Source organism: Oncorhynchus gorbuscha, linkage group LG18, assembly GCF_021184085.1.
Source record: "Oncorhynchus gorbuscha isolate QuinsamMale2020 ecotype Even-year linkage group LG18, OgorEven_v1.0, whole genome shotgun sequence".
Taxonomy (NCBI): domain Eukaryota; kingdom Metazoa; phylum Chordata; class Actinopteri; order Salmoniformes; family Salmonidae; genus Oncorhynchus; species Oncorhynchus gorbuscha.
The window spans coordinates 39742435-39761247 of record NC_060190.1 but is presented as its reverse complement, the minus strand read 5'-3'; the positions used below and the strand labels follow the sequence as shown (position 1 = coordinate 39761247).

Below are 18813 nucleotides of genomic sequence, written 5' to 3'. Positions count from 1 at the left end.
GCTTTCATATCTAAATGGTGAAACAAATGAAATGTTATGTTCTGTACTGTCAATTTATATGAAACATTTGATCTCAAATCCAAAATTCCGGAGCATAGAGCAAATGAAAAGTTTTAGCTTCACTGTCCAAATAAATAAGTCGGGGAGTGTATAGTTAAACCAGTCAAAAAAAGAAAACTATTGCTAGGCTAACAGCTAAATTGACACAGCCCTATATAGCTCAGTTGTATAGACCTCCAGTCAGTGTTACAGGTTTGTAAAGCTGGTCTGGTGGTCTTTTCTCTCAGTTCATTTCAGTACCACCATGTCTATGACTACATGGCCTTTCACCAGTTTTACCTGCCGGGACCCAAACAGTTGATTTTATTTCAGTTTAGTACTAGTCCAGCACACCTGAGTTTAACAAATCAGCTAATCATCAAGCCCTTGATCAGTTGAGTGAGGTACTGTATGTTAGTACTGCCTTAGAGAATATGTTTAGATACTGCTTTAGAGAATATGATTAGATACTGCTTTAGAGAATATGATTGGATAGATGTATGTATGTATTCTGACCTCAAGGTTTTACTATTACTTATACCTTATACCTTTTACTGTGTTTACACTCCAATAGTAGTTCAATTATGATGTTGTACTGTATACCCATGCACTTTGTTAATTCATTTGAATCTTCAACGTGAGCTCAGGTCATAGGGAAAAGGCGTGCTTGAGATGAGGAAGAGAAGCCATGCCGGATAAGGCGTGGTTCTCAACTGTAAAGCTGATGTCATACATGCACGAACACACATACCCCAGTGGACTCTCAGTAGGTTGACCCGACCAATCACAGTGAAGGAGACACACCTGCTTGGTGCTTGGTGCAAGGTGATTGGTTACATCGTGGAGAGACTCTGAGGTAGGGCTGGTAGGTGTACATGTAAATCAAGCCCTTTACAAACTCAGACTCTTTGTATTAGGAGCTTAACCAGGTAACATCATTACCACTTCGGGGCCCCTTGCCGATGGACATCACCCGAAACCTCTACCTCTGATGTCTTCCTTCTACATCAACTGATCAACTGATCTCCTGAATCTCGGAGGCCTCTGCCTTTTGAATCTGACCCAGTAATGGAAGAAATCATTCATCGTTCAGCAAGAGGAGGAAAGAGGGAAGAGGAAGAAAAAACACAACAAGACCCGGCAACACAATGGTATCTCTTGTTATGTCTTCTCGCTCTCTGGCTGCTCCAAGGAAGGATAGAGTAACTCGTAATTCTAAAACCAAAGTGTTTTAACAGTCATATCTTTATACTTTTTTCTTAATTGTTGTCAGATTTTTTACTTGAACTTTTTTGCAAGGGACTTTTTGAAAATAATCATATCACTACCACAGAATAATATTATTTTAAGGACCGTATTTGTATATTTCCCTGTTTTACTTATCTGCAGTAAGATTTTTCTTATGGGAAAACAATTCGAGTTTGAAGGGTGTTTGACTGTGATGGCATCAGATTAGAGACACCTGTCATTTCCCGGAGGTAGCCTCTCTCCCTAGTTTATGCTCTAAACATAGGAGAATGGAAAACCTCTATTCTTTGACTAGACAAACCAGTTATGTCTAAAACCTCTCAACAGAATGAGTTGTGTCAACAGTTTCTCAATACCACTATGTACAGGATAAGCAAATCATGATGGCCTGATGGATGAATTTACTTGATGCTGTGGTTGATATGCTGTAAAAAAGACAGTTTCTCTATTCAGTGATTTAAAAACAAATTCTACTCACACAATTGTTCGGCTCCAGATTTAAAGGGGAAAAGGCGGAGAGTTATTTTCAGTACAGTAGATGTAACTGGCATGTTTGTCTTCTCTCAGAATAACTTCAAAAGGCTCTGGTCAGGCTTGTTCTTACTTGTTTTTTACTGGTATGATTAGAGAAGAGACTAAATAGGAGCTTTCCCCCTTCTCATTCAACTGGAAGATGCGATAGGAAAATGCATTAAAACAGTCTGTTTTAGGCAGTAGTTGATGCTACTGTATACACAACCAACACCTGTCATCTACAGGTAATGATAATGTCATTTTCTCAAGATATCATTGCATATGGCGTTTTATGATTTCCTCCTGCGAGAATAAGATGCATCATGTGGCGATGTGCATAGCCTCATATAGACTACGTGTGGTAAAAATGTATAAAGATATAATGTTGTTCACAGGTGAGAGGTCAAGTAGTGCATAGCTTGGTTTTGTGTGGTTAAGACCATGCAGCCATTTTGTCAGAATGACTAAGCAGCCGGTTGGGTCCTTTGTTTCATTTCTGTTTGTTCGCGCATGCAAAACACTCAGGGTAGGTGGTGACCATGCAGATGCTGATTTACCAGTATGGCTGTGAAGCAAAATAGATTTTTGCATATTGCGTAAAGTCATATCTATATTTTTATCAGTTGAAATGCATCAATATACTGTTCAAACAATTTAGAGGTTTATTAAATTATTCAAGAGCAAAGCTATTATTGTTAAAATGTCATGTTAACCCTATAGTAAGGTTTTACTCAGGAGTATTGAAAACAAGTTTCATCCAAGGAGAATATAATATCACATCCTCCTTAGCCCCGGGGATAGATTAGGGACAAGACTAGGGATAAGGATCAGATTATTATTTGATAGAGTCCAAATATGTAAATTGTTTGTGTTTCAAATTGCTTCCTTATTTAATTGTACTTTCAGCCTCCTAAAATATTTGTTCTCTATTTTCTTTCCCTCTCTCCTTTTCTCCCACTGAGGGCCTCTAGTGCTGGTCTGTCTACTGAAATGGTGCCTGGCTGATGACTGGGAGGGATCAGGGCATGTCTGTGGGATTTGCCTTTCATGGGGCCTTGAATGACCCGAGAGAGACTGGATGTGGCTCTCTCTTGGGCTCCAAGGGGAAATTTGAGATATGTCCCCCTCTACTTTCTCCTTTTACAACTCCTGACTTAAAAAAACAATTACTGCTCTATTCACAACGGTAAGATTACAGGTGTTTCTGTTTGATTTCCTTTTCAGTCCCCCTCTCCCAGAGTATTGTCCTACATTTTCACCTGCTCCCACTGCCATACAACATTTCCTGCTCTCACGACATTTGCATCAAGTAATGTTTGCTTTGCTTGTTTCAGAGCAAAACCTTTTCTTTATGCTTTTTCTGACAGCAATGGAGGCTATGTATTTTGAACATGAATTAATTTTTAAATATATGTTTCTTTCACCTTTATTTAACTAGGCAAGTCATTCAAGAAGAAATTCTTATTCACAATGACTGCCTGCCAGGGAACAGTGGGTTAACTGCCTTGTTCAGGGGCAGATTTTTACTTTGTCAGCTCAGGGGATTTGGTCCAGCAACCTTTTGGTTACTGGCTCAACGCTCTATCCACTAGGCTACCTGCCGCCCCAAAAGAAAGAAATCAAACAATATTTTACTTGTAGACTGTCAAACATCTACTACTGAAAGTAATGTTACTTCACATGAAAGGGCTAATGTAATCGGACAATATGTATATGGTAAAATAACACAATACCAATTTTTAAATGCTATGATAGTGTATTTACCAGTGCAGGAACAGTGTGACTTGTGCACAGTGCATAAAGTTTGTACATATAGGTATTTAGGCTTGCCATAACAAAGTGGTTGAATAGTTATTGACTCAAGACATTTCAGCTTTTAATTCCACTTTGACATTATACAATATTGTGTTTAGATCAGTGACACCAAACCTCAATTTAATCAAATTCAGGCTACAACAACACAACAAAATGTGTAAAAAGCAAAGGGGTTTGAATACTTTCTGAATGCACTGTAGCTGTTGTGTAATGTATAATGTTTGCCATGAAATGTCAATGAGGGCATTCTACAACGTTGGTGGCAGTTTGCCAATGTGGCAATGATAAAGGAATAATATAGTTAACTGTATTATGGTTCAACAGTCATAATCTAGTATGACTAAGATTGCAAAGGGAGGGTATATTACTGGAAACTTTCACATTTACCAGTAAACTGCCAGAATTTTGGGTTCTTTCAAGGATGTTATGTAATCTATTGCAAGACATGTAGTGGCCCATTTGGGTACTTCAGATGTCTGTAATAATCTCTGACCCTCTGTGTGGCTTTATCACATGTAAAATATATGAAATAATGAAATAAGAGATTTAGAAAATTAATAATTCAGTGACAAAGGTGTAAAACATTATCCTAAATATAAACCATTAACTTAGTGAACACCATTGGTGTTTAATATGAGGGTTTCAGCATGAAATATCCTTAAGATTTTTTTTTACACACTTTTATTTATTTGACTGTGTCATTATGTATTTGTTGTCAATGTTTGAGCTTCAAATTTGTGGCCATTGTTAGTATATGGAAGACAGTCAATAGTTAGAAGAATTGCATTAAAAATAATGCCATTGAAAATAATGGCATTGAAAATACTGCCATTGTTGATCAGATGCTTATTATTAATTGGGTGATTTTCTCTTGAACCATATGGCCAATAATTAGAAACTCATGGACAGCGTGGCCACATATATATCAAAAAATGAATACTATATATGAATACATTTTTAAAAAAGTTATTCAAGTATAAATTACCAAAGTTACGATAGATTGCCATAGATTTTCTGTTCATTACCAAAATTCCTTAAGATTCCAGTAACTTCAGTAAATTACTGGTGGCTTTGCAACCCTAACTATGACATACTCTGATAAATCTAGACATGACAGTAATCTGATTTCTGAAGTCAGTGCAGTTTTTCTGATATTCCTGTCACTGTGGTACTCTAGAATACTAAATGATTGACATCATACTTTAGCGGTTTGATGCAGCTGAAGCTTGACTTTGCGATGGCCCAGTGCCATACTTTTGAAAACTAACAGCGCAGATCGCATAACGTCAAGGAACTTTTGTAAAACCGCAGCCTCTTAAATGATAGTTTAGGTTCTTGGATCATAAAAAGGAACGGTTTTGTAGCGTTTGGATAATTATTAACAGTGACTTAGTCTACTGATGTTGTTGCACAATTATTGAAGGAAACCATCAAAAAAATCAGTCAGGGTTGGTAAACACAGCAGTCAGTAAGTGCTTTTCTGGACCAGTAGCCTCCCCTATTGACACTGTCCGCATCTGTGTTGCTCTTGTAAATGAAATGTTGATATTTGGATGGCCATCTCCATCTTACAAGGCAGTTTTGGATGTCATAACTCTCTCTAATACTGCCTGGTAATGATGATGATGACCCCCTGCAAGCATCATAGAGTCAACACACGACACACAAACACAATCCCGTTTAGCACTGCATTTTCTTAGTCCTTGAGCCAGTGTGTAGTAATATCTTATGAGTTGCCGGTAGCTTTGAGTAGTATTCTAAGGGTTGTGTAGACTTAGATATGCTCTGAGTTGGATATAGATAGATATAGTTATGTGCTTTTGATATTCACTTTCTCTGGCTTCCAGGGCACATCTTACCTGACAGTGCTCGGCTGTACACAGATGTTCTAACACTGTCTGGTAATGATGTTCCCTGAAAGACCTTCAAACAACCACATCGATAATCCCAACAACCAATAGGGGTGCAACGGCACTGTAGCATACCTGAAGCAGGAAGCATTTGCTGTTTGTAAATAGTTCTTGGTACATTTTCTGGTCAATGCTATATGTTTAATAGTGAGGCCCTTGTATGGCATTGTCATGGTTCAGCTGTAGACTCCAAATCAGGTGATCTCCAGTTTACAGTACAGCACATGAAAATATGGACGCTGTAGTAGGGTAGTTATTTTTAAAGGACTACATAGGTAAATAATAAGATGATGGAACAACTGGCTGGAGGAAGCAACCAGAACAGGTGGCACACACGAGACAGTGAAGGCTGACAGAGATAGTCCCATAGGAAAAGAGATTGACGCTGTCTGTGGTGAACACCTTCTGCCTAACCCCCCTTTTGTGATAGGTAGTTCCTTCCTACCTCCTGCCTTTTGTGTAGATTTTCCACCCCACCCAGTAGTTAAAGAATACCAGTGAAATTACTGTTGCAGTAGGAGCCACTTCCTCTACCCCTCCCCCAGTCGGAGCTGAGCCTGTGCTTTAGTTGGCTTGTGATTGGTCCAGCGCTACTGTACCTGCGTGGCATATTGTGTAGCTGACACCTGAGATCTGTGTGAGAAAAATAAACACAACGATCTCTATTGCTCTCCTACTCTCATGCTCTCTATCTCTCTCTCTCTATTCTCTTTTATAACTCTCAACTGATTTATAACTCTAAACCAATTGGCCTGTTTTCTATTCAACACACTATTTTTCAAGGAAAAGTGAAGGGAGACGAGGAACTAGGCGGCTCCCACCTGGTACTCTACCCTGCACCTTAGAGACAGCTGTACATAGAGTCATTGAAAACTGGTAACATTAATGTTTACATACTGTTTTACCCACTCTATATGTATATACTGTATTTTAGTCATGGATCATCCTATATAACTACTGTTGTACGCATCTTTTCTATTCATATGCTGTCTAACACACTACATTATATGCATACTGTATACAGTACCAGTCAAAAGTTTAGACACACCTACTCATGCAAGGGTTTTTCTTTCTATTTACTATCTTCTACATTGTAAAATAATAATGAAGACATCCAAACTATGAAATAACACATACAGAATCATTTAGTAAGCAAAAAAATGTTAAAGTGTTATTTGAGATTCTTCAATGTAGCCACTCACAGGTTTGCACACTCTTGGAATACTCTCAACCAGCTTCATGACGTAGTCACCTGGAATGCATTTCAGTTAACAGGTGTTCCTTGTTAAAAGTTAATTTGTGGAATTTCTTTACTTCTTAATGCGTTTGAGACAATGTTGTGTTGTGACAAGGTAGGGGTGGTATACAGAAGTTAGCACTATTTGGTGAAAGACCAAGTCCATATTATGGCAAGAACAGCTCAAATAAGCAAAGTAAAACGACAGTCCATCGTTACTTTAAGACACGAAGGTCTGTCCATGCAGAAAATTACAAGAACTTTGAAAGTTTCTTCAGGCACAGTCGCAAGTTCATTAGAGTTACCAACCTCAGATTGCAGCCCAAATAAATGCTTCACAGAGTTCAAGTAACAGACACATCTCAACATCAACTGTTCAGAGGAGACTGCATGAATCAGGTCTTCATGGTGGAATTGCTGCAAAGAAACCACTACTAATGGACACCAATAATAATAAGAGACTTGCTTGGGCCAAGGAACATGCGCAATGGACATTAGACTGGTGTAAATCTGTCCTTTGGTCTGATGAGTGCAAATATGAGATTTTTGTTTCCAACCACATTGTCTTTGTGAGACGCAGAGTAGGTGAACAGATGATCTCTGCATGTGTGGTTCCCACCGTAAAGCATGGAGCAGGAGGTGTGGGGGTCTTTGCTGGTGACACTGTCAGTGATTTATTTAGAACTCAAGGCACACTTAACCAGCATGGCTGTTGGAGAAGCATTCCTCATGAAGCTGGCTGAGAGAATGCCAAGAGTGTGCAAAGCTGTCATCAAGGCAAAGGGTGGCTACTACTTGAATAATCTAAAATCTAAAATACTTTTTTTGGATACTACATGATTCCATGTCTGTTATTTCCTAGTTTTGATGTCTTCACTATTATTCTACAATGTAGAAGATATATAAAAATAAAGAAAAACCTTTGAATGAGTAGGTGTGTCCAAACTTTTGACTGGTACTGTATATATTTATATTCCAGTCTTTGACATAGAAACTTCTGATATTTCTTAATTTCTTTTTTTCTTCTGGATAACGTGTATATTGTTTTGTTATTTTGCATTCTGCTGCATCTACAATAATTTCTGCAAATCTGTGTATGCGGCCAATAAACTTTGATTTGAAAATGTATGCACAGATGACTGTAATTCGCTTTGGATAAAAGAGTCTGCTCGATGGCATATTTTATTATATTATAATTTGAATCATTTTATCAGACTGTGTGTTCTCAAACAATAGGTTGACTGTACAAGTCAATGGACAACAGAGATAAAAGCATAAGGTGATTGAGGTGTTTCAAAGGTGATGTTTGTCAAGGGCTGTACTTCTGAGTTCTGGTTTAACACACAGATATCGAATCACCCCTTTGCGTACTCATTCTGTTCTCTGAAATTGTAGGCCAATTACATAATTCATTTGCATGTACTTTTAAAGTTCAAATTATTGAAAGATTGTGTCATCTTGCCTTTTGACATGTTTTGCTCCACTGATAAACTATTAACTTTGATATATATTTTTTACATTTTTCACCACTGGTAACTTGATGATGTATTTCTATAAACTATTCCAATTCTCCAACATTTCTGTCTTCTGTCTTCACAGCTTGTCTGTCATCAAGCTGCTGTAGCTACAAAGACCCTGGCTCCTTTCCTCTGATGCTCCTACCTAAACCTTGTAATTGTCGTCTTACCAGACAAGTTTAGATCTAGCTACTCTGTCTAATACTGTCTGGTAATGCCGTCCATTACAAGGTGTCTCATCGCTCTTTCTCTGTCAGTCTCTTGGACAATCCTGTACAAATGAACTGGTATCGGGTCATGTGATGTTTTTTCACCCCTCAATGATTTCTCCAATTACTGGCTTAGAATGCTTAATTGTAGGTCAATTTTTTGGGTGGAATTATGTATTTGTATGTAAAATGTCTTGAACAGATATTTGCTAATGGTATTTTGTTGATTATGTTAATAAAGGTCATCAACGTTCTTTTGTATTTTTCATTATCATATGAATCATTATAAACAGCATGAGCGAGCGCCCACGAATTCACACCCACCCACCCACCCACAAACACATACACACACGCACACACTGAGCAACTCACACACACGTATTATTAAGTAATAATGCCAGAAGGGGTGTGGTATATGGCCAATATACCACAGCTAAGGGCTGTTCTTATGCACAACGCAACGCAGAGTGCCTGGACACAGCCCTTAGCCGTGGTATATTGGCCATATATCACAAACCACTGAGGTGCCTTGTTGCTATTATAAACTGGATACTAACGTAATAGGAGCAGTAAAAAAAAATGTTTTGTTATACCCTTGTGGTATAAGGTCTGATATACCACGGCTGTCAGCCAATCATCATTCAGGGCTCTAACCATCCAGTTTATAATTGCTGATGAAGCATGATTACACCAATTAGAACAGACTGATGCTGCCACACATGAAGCATAGATGGGAGTCTCAATTCCTTGTATATATATCTACCGCTAAAAAAAAGCTTATATCTTCAGTCGTTGTACTATACGTTTTGTGCTCTAGGTGGCGGTAAAGTTCCATTCTGAACTCAGGCAATAAAAAAATGCATTTCCGGCACAGCGCACATACGGGGGTATTACTTCCGGTTTTTACCACAGTAGCCGTTAGACAGTTTTCATTGATACATCGCACAACATTCCCTACTTTGCAGTTTTAGTATATTTATTTATACAATTACTCTAGATTTGTTTAGTCACCATGTCGGGAATACCACCAGATACCTGGCAGCCACCCACAGTAAGCCTGGAGACAACGTAAGTTCTCATGGCTTGCTAGCCTAACTAACCTTAGCTAAATGTTTTGAGTGAATGAATAGCTAACGTTAGCTAGTTAGCTAACTCTTTCGGATTTACGCAAATCATGTTTTTCGAATATCAAATGCTGTCCATTGGTTAATTTAATATCCGATGGAAAATGAATGCTCCATCTTAGCAACATGCCATGCCCTCTCTTGTGTTCCAGAATGGGCACAATTGCAGTGGAACTATACTGGAGACATGCTCCCAAAACCTGCAAAAACTTTTCTGAGTTGGCCAGGAGAGGTTACTATAACAACACAAAGTTTCATCGTATCATCAAGGACTTCATGGTGCAGGGAGGAGACCCCACAGGAACAGGTGAGACAGACACACACACACACACACACACACACACACACACACACACACACACACACACACACACACACACACACACACACACACACACACACACACACACACACACAGATATACACACATTAACATAGATGAGGCCTGGATAAATTCTTCAGAATGCCACTTGTTCCACTGCCAGGCTTTTGTCTTCCTGAGCATGAATCAGCTGTTCACTTTCTTTTTAGATGCATTCAGAATGTCACAGGGAGACAGAAAAGAAGAGTCACTCACTCAAATGATGACTAAATCTGTTGATGTCAACATCAGATTCTTACTCCCTGTAAATGTGTGTTGCTTATAGGTCGTGGCGGTGCCTCCATATTTGGCAAAGAGTTTGAAGATGAACTTCACCCTGACCTGAAATTCACAGGTAACAATAGTCTCACAGTAATGAAATTGAAACAAACATATCATAGTACCAAAATGGAGTATTTTTATGGTGCTTTCTACTGCTCTCTTATGGTGCTCTCTCCCTAGGTGCAGGGATCCTAGCGATGGCCAATGCAGGACCAGATACAAATGGAAGCCAGTTCTTCCTGACCCTGGGGCCTACTCAGTGGTTGGATGGGAAGCACAGTATCTTTGGGAGGGTATGCCAAGGTATGGCAGTGGTCAACCGCGTCGGCATGGTGGAAACAAACACACAAGACCGACCTGCCGATGACATAAAAATCCTCAGGACGACTGTACCCAACTGAGATGCATTCATACAACCAAGGGCTACATTTATTTGTACATTCATTTTGTCATGATTTTTTTGTAATAAATGCCTTTGAATTAATTTTGGTATTCTCCAATCAATAATGTAACCATTGTCATAATTGCTTAAATTGTTGTGGGTGTAGTGTGTGTGGGTAAAATCACTGGGCAAGGCCCACCCTCATCTTTTTAAAATTTTTATTACCGTATTACAACCTATATGTTGTGATAATTGTGTTTGTTTGCTCTATAAGCTGTTGGTTTATATGCCTTGCAAACGTACTGGCCTAAGGCCGAGACAATAAGACACAGTGGCAGAATCAATTCAACCACACCTATGTTTCATCATAAATCCGAAGAGCAACCTCTGTTACATGACTTACAGCATGGTCAGGCAAGTGAATGCTTCCAACATTTTCGGACTACTAAACAATTTGATTTAGAACCAGAGTTACCGCAAGTTGCAAAGAAAACAGGAGCTGCCTCCACTATTCCAGCAACCACTTCATCATCTAATCACCTATGCTTAGTCTACGACTAAATGATTCCAAAAACAATTTAAGGCAATCAAAGTAAGCTTAAATATGATGTAGCTGTCCATGATTCTGACTTCTCTGTGCGTATGTGCGTGCACGTGTTTGTGCAAGTAGAAAAAACATGCTGACACCCTATTTGTAGAGAAATGCCATCTTCCTCTCATGTTGACGAAGCAGTCTGACTCGTACAGTACACACTTTTATTTTTTGTTTTTGTAGGCTACCTGGCTAAAATGCTTTCTCGCTAGCCTAATTTTTTCATTGGCAACAATGAGCCAGGCCAGATAGTTAACATTAGCCTACTACATCTGGCTACATATCGAACTTCCATCGTCTCAAGCCAGGGGCACAATGTGTGAATTAATGGTTGGATCAGATTTGACGTTATTGGCCAGTAGGGAGAATTAAGTAAAACCACAAGTCCAAATCCCTATTTCCATCCATGTCTAATTTAGGGAACTAGCAACGAGAGGACAACAACACAAGGCTACAATTCAAGTTTTATTTTCTGTCATTCTGCGTTTTGCTCTCGATGTGACTTTAGTGAATCCAAATCCAAACTGGCTTCCCTTGACACTTTTTTTTGATGCTCCTGGACCATTCATAGCTCAGTTCCCTCAGTTTAGCTCAACGGTTGATTGGCTATTATTTTATACTTTTTTATCAAGGGAGGCCAAATGTTCGCTGGCTTCCCTTGCTGACAATGCTACTGGCGGCAACAATGTCATATTCCTTTTGACCAGACAGCATCAGATAGATGGCCTACACATACAGATATAGAGGGGTGCTGTTTCGCTCCCTCGGATGATTTCTCTGGTGATATAGTACATTCAGCCCCTTGCAAACCGAAAGAAAATTATGAAGCACAGAGATGAAAGATATATTATTTTATTATTCTGAATTGTTTTATTGGTCAATTTTGAATACACACCACGGTGGGTGACATGGTCGTAGTGACAAACTTGAAATAAAGCTGTGAGCAGCAATGAATGGGGTTCACAGTATGACTGAAAGGACACAAGATCAATTGGATAACAAAGTAAGAACTCTATCATGTAGGAACTATCTTTGTTTATGTGCAATCATGAGTCTAAAAACAAAATGTAGTAAATCTGAAGTTTGGTTCATGAGGAGAAGGTTATTGCAGATTATTTTCCATGAATCGTTTCCTTATTTTTTGAGATATAAAAAACTGAATAACCAGTTTCCCAGTCCCTGCCGATGAAAAACATCACATTTACATTTACCTCAGCACGATGCTGCCACCACCGTCCTTCACTGTGGGGATGTTCTCGGGGTGATGAGAGGTGTTGGGTTTGTGCCAGACATAGCGTTTTCCTTGATGACCTAAAATATCAATTTTAGTCTCGTCTGACCAGATTACATGCCTCTTGGCGAACACCAAACGTGTTTGCTTATTTTTTTCTTTAACCTGTTAAGTCGACCCTCTACTTTTTCGAACATTCTGTTAAAAATCGCGCAACATTTCAGCGCCCTGCTACTCATGCCAGGAATATAGTATATGCATAGTATTAGTATGTGTGGATAGCAAACACTCTGACGTTTCTAAAACTGGTTAAATCACGGCTGTGACTTTAACAGAGCGTGAGTTTCACTGAATAGCGCAGGAAAACCTGATCACTGAAAATGGAAATGAATATCCTTGCGCTTACTTCCAGGAATTGTTCAAAGTGAACCGAATTACATGAGACCGAGGTTTCAGCGCCTACAGCTACCACACGTTGTCTAGAGTCTTGTCATTTGATTCGCAATTGATTCTTGGTCTAACCGGTTCAAGGGAACTCCTTCCCTCCATTCTCCGACCGGATGTTTTGGTCGAGCTCTCTTGGCCATGTTTTTTTCCAAACGACACCTATAGAAGTTATCGCCTCCTGATGAATTTCATCGCTTATTAACGTGTACTAATACCTAAAGTTGCATTACAAAAGTATTTCAAAGTGTTTTGTGAAAGCTCATCGTCGACTTTTTGAATTTTAAAAAATGACGTTACGTTATGAAACGCTCTTTTTTTCATTTATCACACAGTCTACATAGAACGATATCTAGGCTATATATGGACAGATTTAATCGGAAAAAAGACCCAATAGTGATTATGGGACATCTAGGAGTGCCAACAAAGAAGATGGTCAAAGGTAATGAATGTTTTATATTTTATTGTGCGGTTTGTGTAGCGCCGAATATGCTAATTATTTTGTTTACGTCCCCTGCGGGTCTTTTGTGGTGTTACATGCTATCAGATAATAGCTTCTCATGCTTTCGCCGAATTTTTTTTAAAAAAAAATCTGACTTGTTGCCTGTATTCACAACGAGTGTAGCTTTAATTCAATACCCTGCATGTGTATTTTAATGAACGTTTGAATTTTAACTAATACTATTAGCATTTAGCGTAGCGCATTTGCATTTCCAGAGCTCTAGATGGGACGCCTGCGTGCCAGGTAGGAGCAAGTGGTTAAGCAATGACTTTTTCCTGGTCACTCTTCCGTAAAGCCCAGCTCTGTGGAGTGTACGGCTTAAAGTGGTCCTATGGACAGATACTCCAATCTCTGCTGTGGAGATTTGTTGCCTCTCTGATTAATGCCCTCCTTGCCTTGTCTGTGAGTTTTGGTGGGCGGCCCTCTCTTGGCAGGTTTGTTGTGGTGCCATATTCTTTACATTTTTTAATCATGGATTTAATGGTGGTATGTGGGATGTTCAAAGTTTCTGATATTTTTTATAACCCAACCCTGATCTGTACTTCTCCACAACTTTGTCTCTGACCTGTGTGGCGAGCTCCTTGGTCTTCGTGGTGGTGCCCCTTGCTTATTGACGTTGCAGACTCTGGGGCCTTTCAGAAAGGGTGTATATATACTGAGATCATGTGACAGATCATGTGACATTTAGATTGCACACAGGTGGACTTTATTTAACTAATTATGTGACTTCTGAAGGTAATTGGTTGCACCAAATCTTATTTAGGGGCTTCATAGCAATGGAGGTGAATACATATGCACGCACCATTTTTTGTCACGCCCTGGTCAAAGTATTTTGTGTTTATCTTCATTTATTTGGTCAGGCCAGGGTGTGACATGGGTTTTTGTATGTGGTGTGTATGTAGTGGGATTGTAGCTTAGTGGGGTGTTCTAGGTAAGTCTATGGCTGTCTGAAGTGGTTCTCAATCAGAGGCAGGTGTTTATCGTTGTCTCTAATTGGGAACCATATTTAGGCAGCCATATTCTTTGGTTGTGTTGTGGGTGATTATCCTTAGTGTCCTGATGGCCTTGTTCTGTGTGTATGTGCACCACTATTAGGCTGTTTCGGTTTTCGTTACGTTTATTGTTTTGTAGTGTTTATTAAAGATTCGTGTTACGTTTGTTGAATAAACATGGATCGCAATCTGCACGCTGCATTTTGGTCCGACTCTCCTTCACCACATGAAAACCATTACAGAATCACCCACCACAAGCGGACCAAGCAGCGTGTTAACAGGCAGGGGCCGCAGGAGAAGCAACAAAGGCAGCAACTGCACCACCTGGAGAAATGGACATGGGAGGAAGAACTGGACGGTAAAGGACCCTGGGCTCAGCCTGGAGAATATCGCCGCCCCAAGGAAGAACTGGAGACGGAAAAGCGGAGAGGCGCTGGTATGAGGAGACAGCACGGCGACGCGGATGGAAGCCTGAGAGTCAGCCCCAAAAATGTATTGGGGGGGGGGGGGTTACAGGGAGTATGGCTATGCCAGGTAGGAGACCTGCGCAAACTCCCTGTGCTTACCGGGGGGCTAGAGAGACTGGGCAGGCACCGTGTTATGTAGTGGTGCGCACGGTGTCCCCAGTGTGGGTGCATAGCCCGGTGAGGTATATGCTATGAAGCCGGCTCTACGCATCTGGTCCCCAGTGCGTCTCCTTGGGCCGGCTTACATGGCACCAGCCTTGCGCTCGGTGTCTCCGGTTTGCCTGCATAGCCCAGTGCGGGCTATTCCACCTCGCAGCACTGGCAGGGCAACCGAGAGTATTCAACCAGGTAAGGTTGGGCAGGCTCGGTGCTCAAGAGCTCCAGTGCGCCTGCACGGTCCGGTCTATCCAGTACCACCTCCACACCCCAGCCCTCCGGTAGCAGCTCCCCGCACCAGGCTTCCTGTGTGTGTCCTCGGTCCAGTACCACCAGTGCCAGCACCACGCATCAGGCCTAAAGTGCGCCTCGCCTCTCCTGCGCTGTCGGAGTCTCCCGTCTCTCCAGCGCTGTCGGAGCCTTTCTCCTCTCCTGCGCTACCGGAGTCTCCTGTCTGTTCAGCGCAGCCAGAGCTGCCAGCCTGCATGGAGCAGTCAGAGCTGCCAGCCTGCATGGAGCAGTCAGAGCTGCCAGCCTGCAAGGAGCAGCCAGAGCTGCCAGTCTCCATGGAGCAGCCAGAGCTGCCAGTCTACATGGAGCAGCCAGAGCTGTCAGTCTGCATGGAGCAGCCAGAGCTGTCAGTCTGCATGGTGCTGCCAGCCTGCATGGAGCAGCCAGAGCTGCCAGCCTGCATGGAGCAGTCAGAGCTGTCAGTCTGCATGGAGCAGCCAGAGCTGCCAGTCTACATGGAGCAGCCAGAGCTGCCAGTCTACATGGAGCAGCCAGAGCTGCCAGTCTACATGGAGCAGCCAGAGTGTCAGTCTGCATAGAGAAGCCAGAGCTGCCAGTCTACATGGAGCAGCCAGAGCTGTCAGTCTGCATGGAGCAGCCAGAGCTGTCAGTCTGCATGGTGCTGCCAGCCTGCATGGAGCAGCCAGAGCTGCCAGCCTGCATGGAGCAGTCAGAGCTGTCAGTCTGCATGGAGCAGTCAGAGCTGTCAGTCTGCATGGAGCAGTCAGAGCTGTCAGTCTGCATGGAGCAGCCAGAGCTGTCAGTCTGCATAGAGAAGCCAGAGCTGCCAGTCTACATGGAGCAGCCAGAGCTGTCAGTCTGCATGAAGCAGCCAGAGCTGCCAGTCTGCAAGGAGCTGCAAGTCAGCAAGGAGCTGCAAGTCTGCAAGGAGCTGCCAGTGCGCAAGGAGCTGCCAGTCTGCATGGAGTCGCCAGAGCTGTCAGCCTACATGGAGCAGCCAGAGCCGCCAGTCAGCGTGGAGCAGTCAGAGCCGCCAGTCAGCATGGAGCAGCCAGATCTTCCAGATCTGCCAGTCAGCCAGATTCTTCCAGATCTGCCAGGCAGCCAGATTCTTCCAGATCTGCCAGTCAGCCAGAATCTTCCAGATCTGCCAGTCAGCCAGAATCTTCCAGATCTGCCAGTCAACCAGGCTCTTCCAGATCTGCCAGTCAACCAGAATCTTCCAGATCTGCCAGTCAACCAGGCTCTTCCAGATCTGCCAGTCAACCAGGCTCTTCCAGATCTGCCAGTCAACCAGGCTCTTCCAGATCTGCCAGTCAACCAGAAATATGAAAAACGTCAAGGGGGATGAATACTTTTGTAAGGCACTGTTACTAAGCCATATTTTCTCAAACTAATGAGCCTATATTCCAAATTTGGTGTCATTTGGTCCTATAGTTCATGAGGAAGAATTCTATATATTTTGCGTATGTGCTAATATGCATCTATGTGGCCATCTTTGAATGCATCAAAGTTATTTTCTCAAACTCTTTAGGGATGATTGTGATGAGTCCAAAGACCAAATTTGGAGTGAATCTGGCTTTTAGTCAATTTTTTAAAATGATTGTTTTAAGCATTAGAATTACAGTTTTTAAAAAGGGGAATAGTTCATTTTACACATTTTTTAAGATTTCAATGTCAAACTTAACATGGTAATCATGGTAATGTCTTTGACACTTAAATGTTTCAAGTTGATAGGCCACTGTGAAGTTAATTTACAACGGATTTAAATGGACACTGATTTCCTGATTTATCAGTTTCTCAGCCATGTCTTAACCAATCAAATTGAGGCAAATTTGTTTGACATGAGGAAAGACACCTGCATACAAAGTTGTAAGTCTCGGTCGAACGGGCCGCGGATATGAGGATGTGAGACTGCTTTTAACAGTGCCAACTATAGGCCAATCGGTGGCATTCTTTTAGAACAATTTTCTCATGACCTCTAGTTTCTGTGTGCAAATCTAGAAAACAAAGTTATCAATCTAGGTTATTATCTAGGCTTGAGTTATTTGACCATGTCAGCTTAGCTGAGAACCCCTAAATATGCCTGCTGTTTCTTATCTGATGCTTGCAGATTACTCTCTTCCTATAACTTGAACAGACTACCTCTGGAGGGAGACAAACAACAAAGCATACTGTAGGCCTTCTATTTCATTAGACGGTTATGTGACATAAGAAATAGCCAACTCTTGTGGACACAGATAGGATGTTTTGGTCATAATGTTTGATAATCTCCCTAAAGCTTAAGGCACGTTTCCCCAAGTGGCATTCTTTTTCAAATTTAGCCCCACAAGTTTTCTGAGCAAATATTATATCATTATATATTATATCTGTTTGGGGTTCTTGCGGTCAATTTGCAGTCTACAAATTATTTGTAATTATGTTCCACCCCCCGACCATCCGCTCAAGAAAAAATCGTCCTGCGGCTAAATCTAGTTGATGATCCCTGGTTTAAGGGTTATCCAAGTTCACCTGGCACCTGCCCTTAGCAGGGTTTCGACTACTCATTTACCGGCTCCCACGGTTTATTGGATAAGATGCCAAACTTGCGTGCCAATTTGACAAAGGACCAAATTCACTGAAACGTTTTGTAACATCTAAAAGGTCCCTTATACAACCTTGGAAATCTGCCAATTTAGGATCCTGATTTTGTCCGTAGGCTATATTATAACACAGTTCTGAGTCTCGAGTACACAACTGGGTCAAAGACAGAACGTGTCCTAAGAGATAATATTTCTTTAATCATGACATTTTCAATTATCATTTTTAGCATTCAATGTGTAAGCAAATTAGGATCCGTTACAGGAAGGTATAAGGAAGTAGGTTATAAGGAAGTAATACCGAAGACAAGATTCCAACATTAGTTGGAGACCACTGCCATATCTGTAACTCATCATAATGAATCTGAAGTAGAGTTTCTCCATGAGCAAGCAAATCTTATATAACTAAATTAATTGTTAACAGGTTTTTTTGACAAAGTAGAGAGAAGAAGTTGGTTTTCACAGCCTGTCGTCGACTTTACATGACTTGATGCCAGGAGATGAAGCAAGACTGAAATGTTTAATGGGGCTGTACACACCTACAAAATTAAACACAAATCCTCCATTAACACAAATGTCTCTATAAATAAAAATCCATATTTTAACTAAATTGATTTGTTGCAGCCCCTCACTTTTTTCGCTGACCTTAGCTGTTCTCTGGGAGATAAAGCGGCGCATCACTGTTACACCAAACTCACTCAGCTCAGAAAAGAGCTATCTTCTTCTAATCAGTTGAGCGAACACATTTCTGTTAAGTCCACCAGACCAAACAGATGTGTTATGAAACGTTCCCCTTTGTCCTCTTCAAGCAGAGGTCTGGATCAGAGTTGGGGTTAATGGGTTTGAATTGGAATGCCGACTGCGAGCCAGGCCTAATCGCCCAACATCAGTGACCGTCCTCACTAATACTCTTGTGGCTGAATGGAAGCAAGTCCCCACAGCAATGTTCCAACATCTAGTT

At 41.2% G+C, this 18813-nt stretch overlaps 1 protein-coding gene and 1 long non-coding RNA gene across 3 annotated transcripts; both read left to right on the top strand.

Annotated features, from left to right (window-relative positions):
• The first annotated feature begins 963 nt into the window (after positions 1 to 963).
• On the top strand, positions 964 to 6662 carry LOC124002399. 2 transcript variants are annotated; one of them, XR_006833009.1, is made up of 3 exons: positions 964 to 1190; positions 2772 to 2986; positions 6309 to 6662. It is a non-coding gene; the product is annotated as an uncharacterized LOC124002399 (long non-coding RNA). The 2 variants fall into 2 exon arrangements; XR_006833008.1 differs by having other exon boundaries at positions 2763 to 2986.
• Positions 6663 to 9365: 2703 nt separating this feature from the next.
• ppil1 (peptidylprolyl isomerase (cyclophilin)-like 1) lies at positions 9366 to 10739 on the top strand. Its single transcript, XM_046312349.1, has 4 exons — positions 9366 to 9556; positions 9765 to 9919; positions 10260 to 10328; positions 10436 to 10739. Exons 1-4 carry the CDS (start codon positions 9501 to 9503, stop codon positions 10654 to 10656), a joined length of 501 nt encoding a protein of 166 aa, XP_046168305.1. The 5' UTR covers positions 9366 to 9500; the 3' UTR covers positions 10657 to 10739.
• Positions 10740 to 18813: the final 8074 nt, after the last annotated feature.

Bases quoted from the DNA above. Each gene is read 5' to 3' on its own strand.
- ppil1 (XM_046312349.1), top strand. From the start codon at position 9,501: ATGTCGGGAATACCACCAGATACCTGGCAGCCACCCACAGTAAGCCTG. The intron at 9,920-10,259 runs GTGAGACAGACA...TGTTGCTTATAG, and splicing joins AGGAGACCCCACAGGAACAG to GTCGTGGCGGTGCCTCCATA. The intron at 10,329-10,435 runs GTAACAATAGTC...CTCTCTCCCTAG, and splicing joins CCCTGACCTGAAATTCACAG to GTGCAGGGATCCTAGCGATG.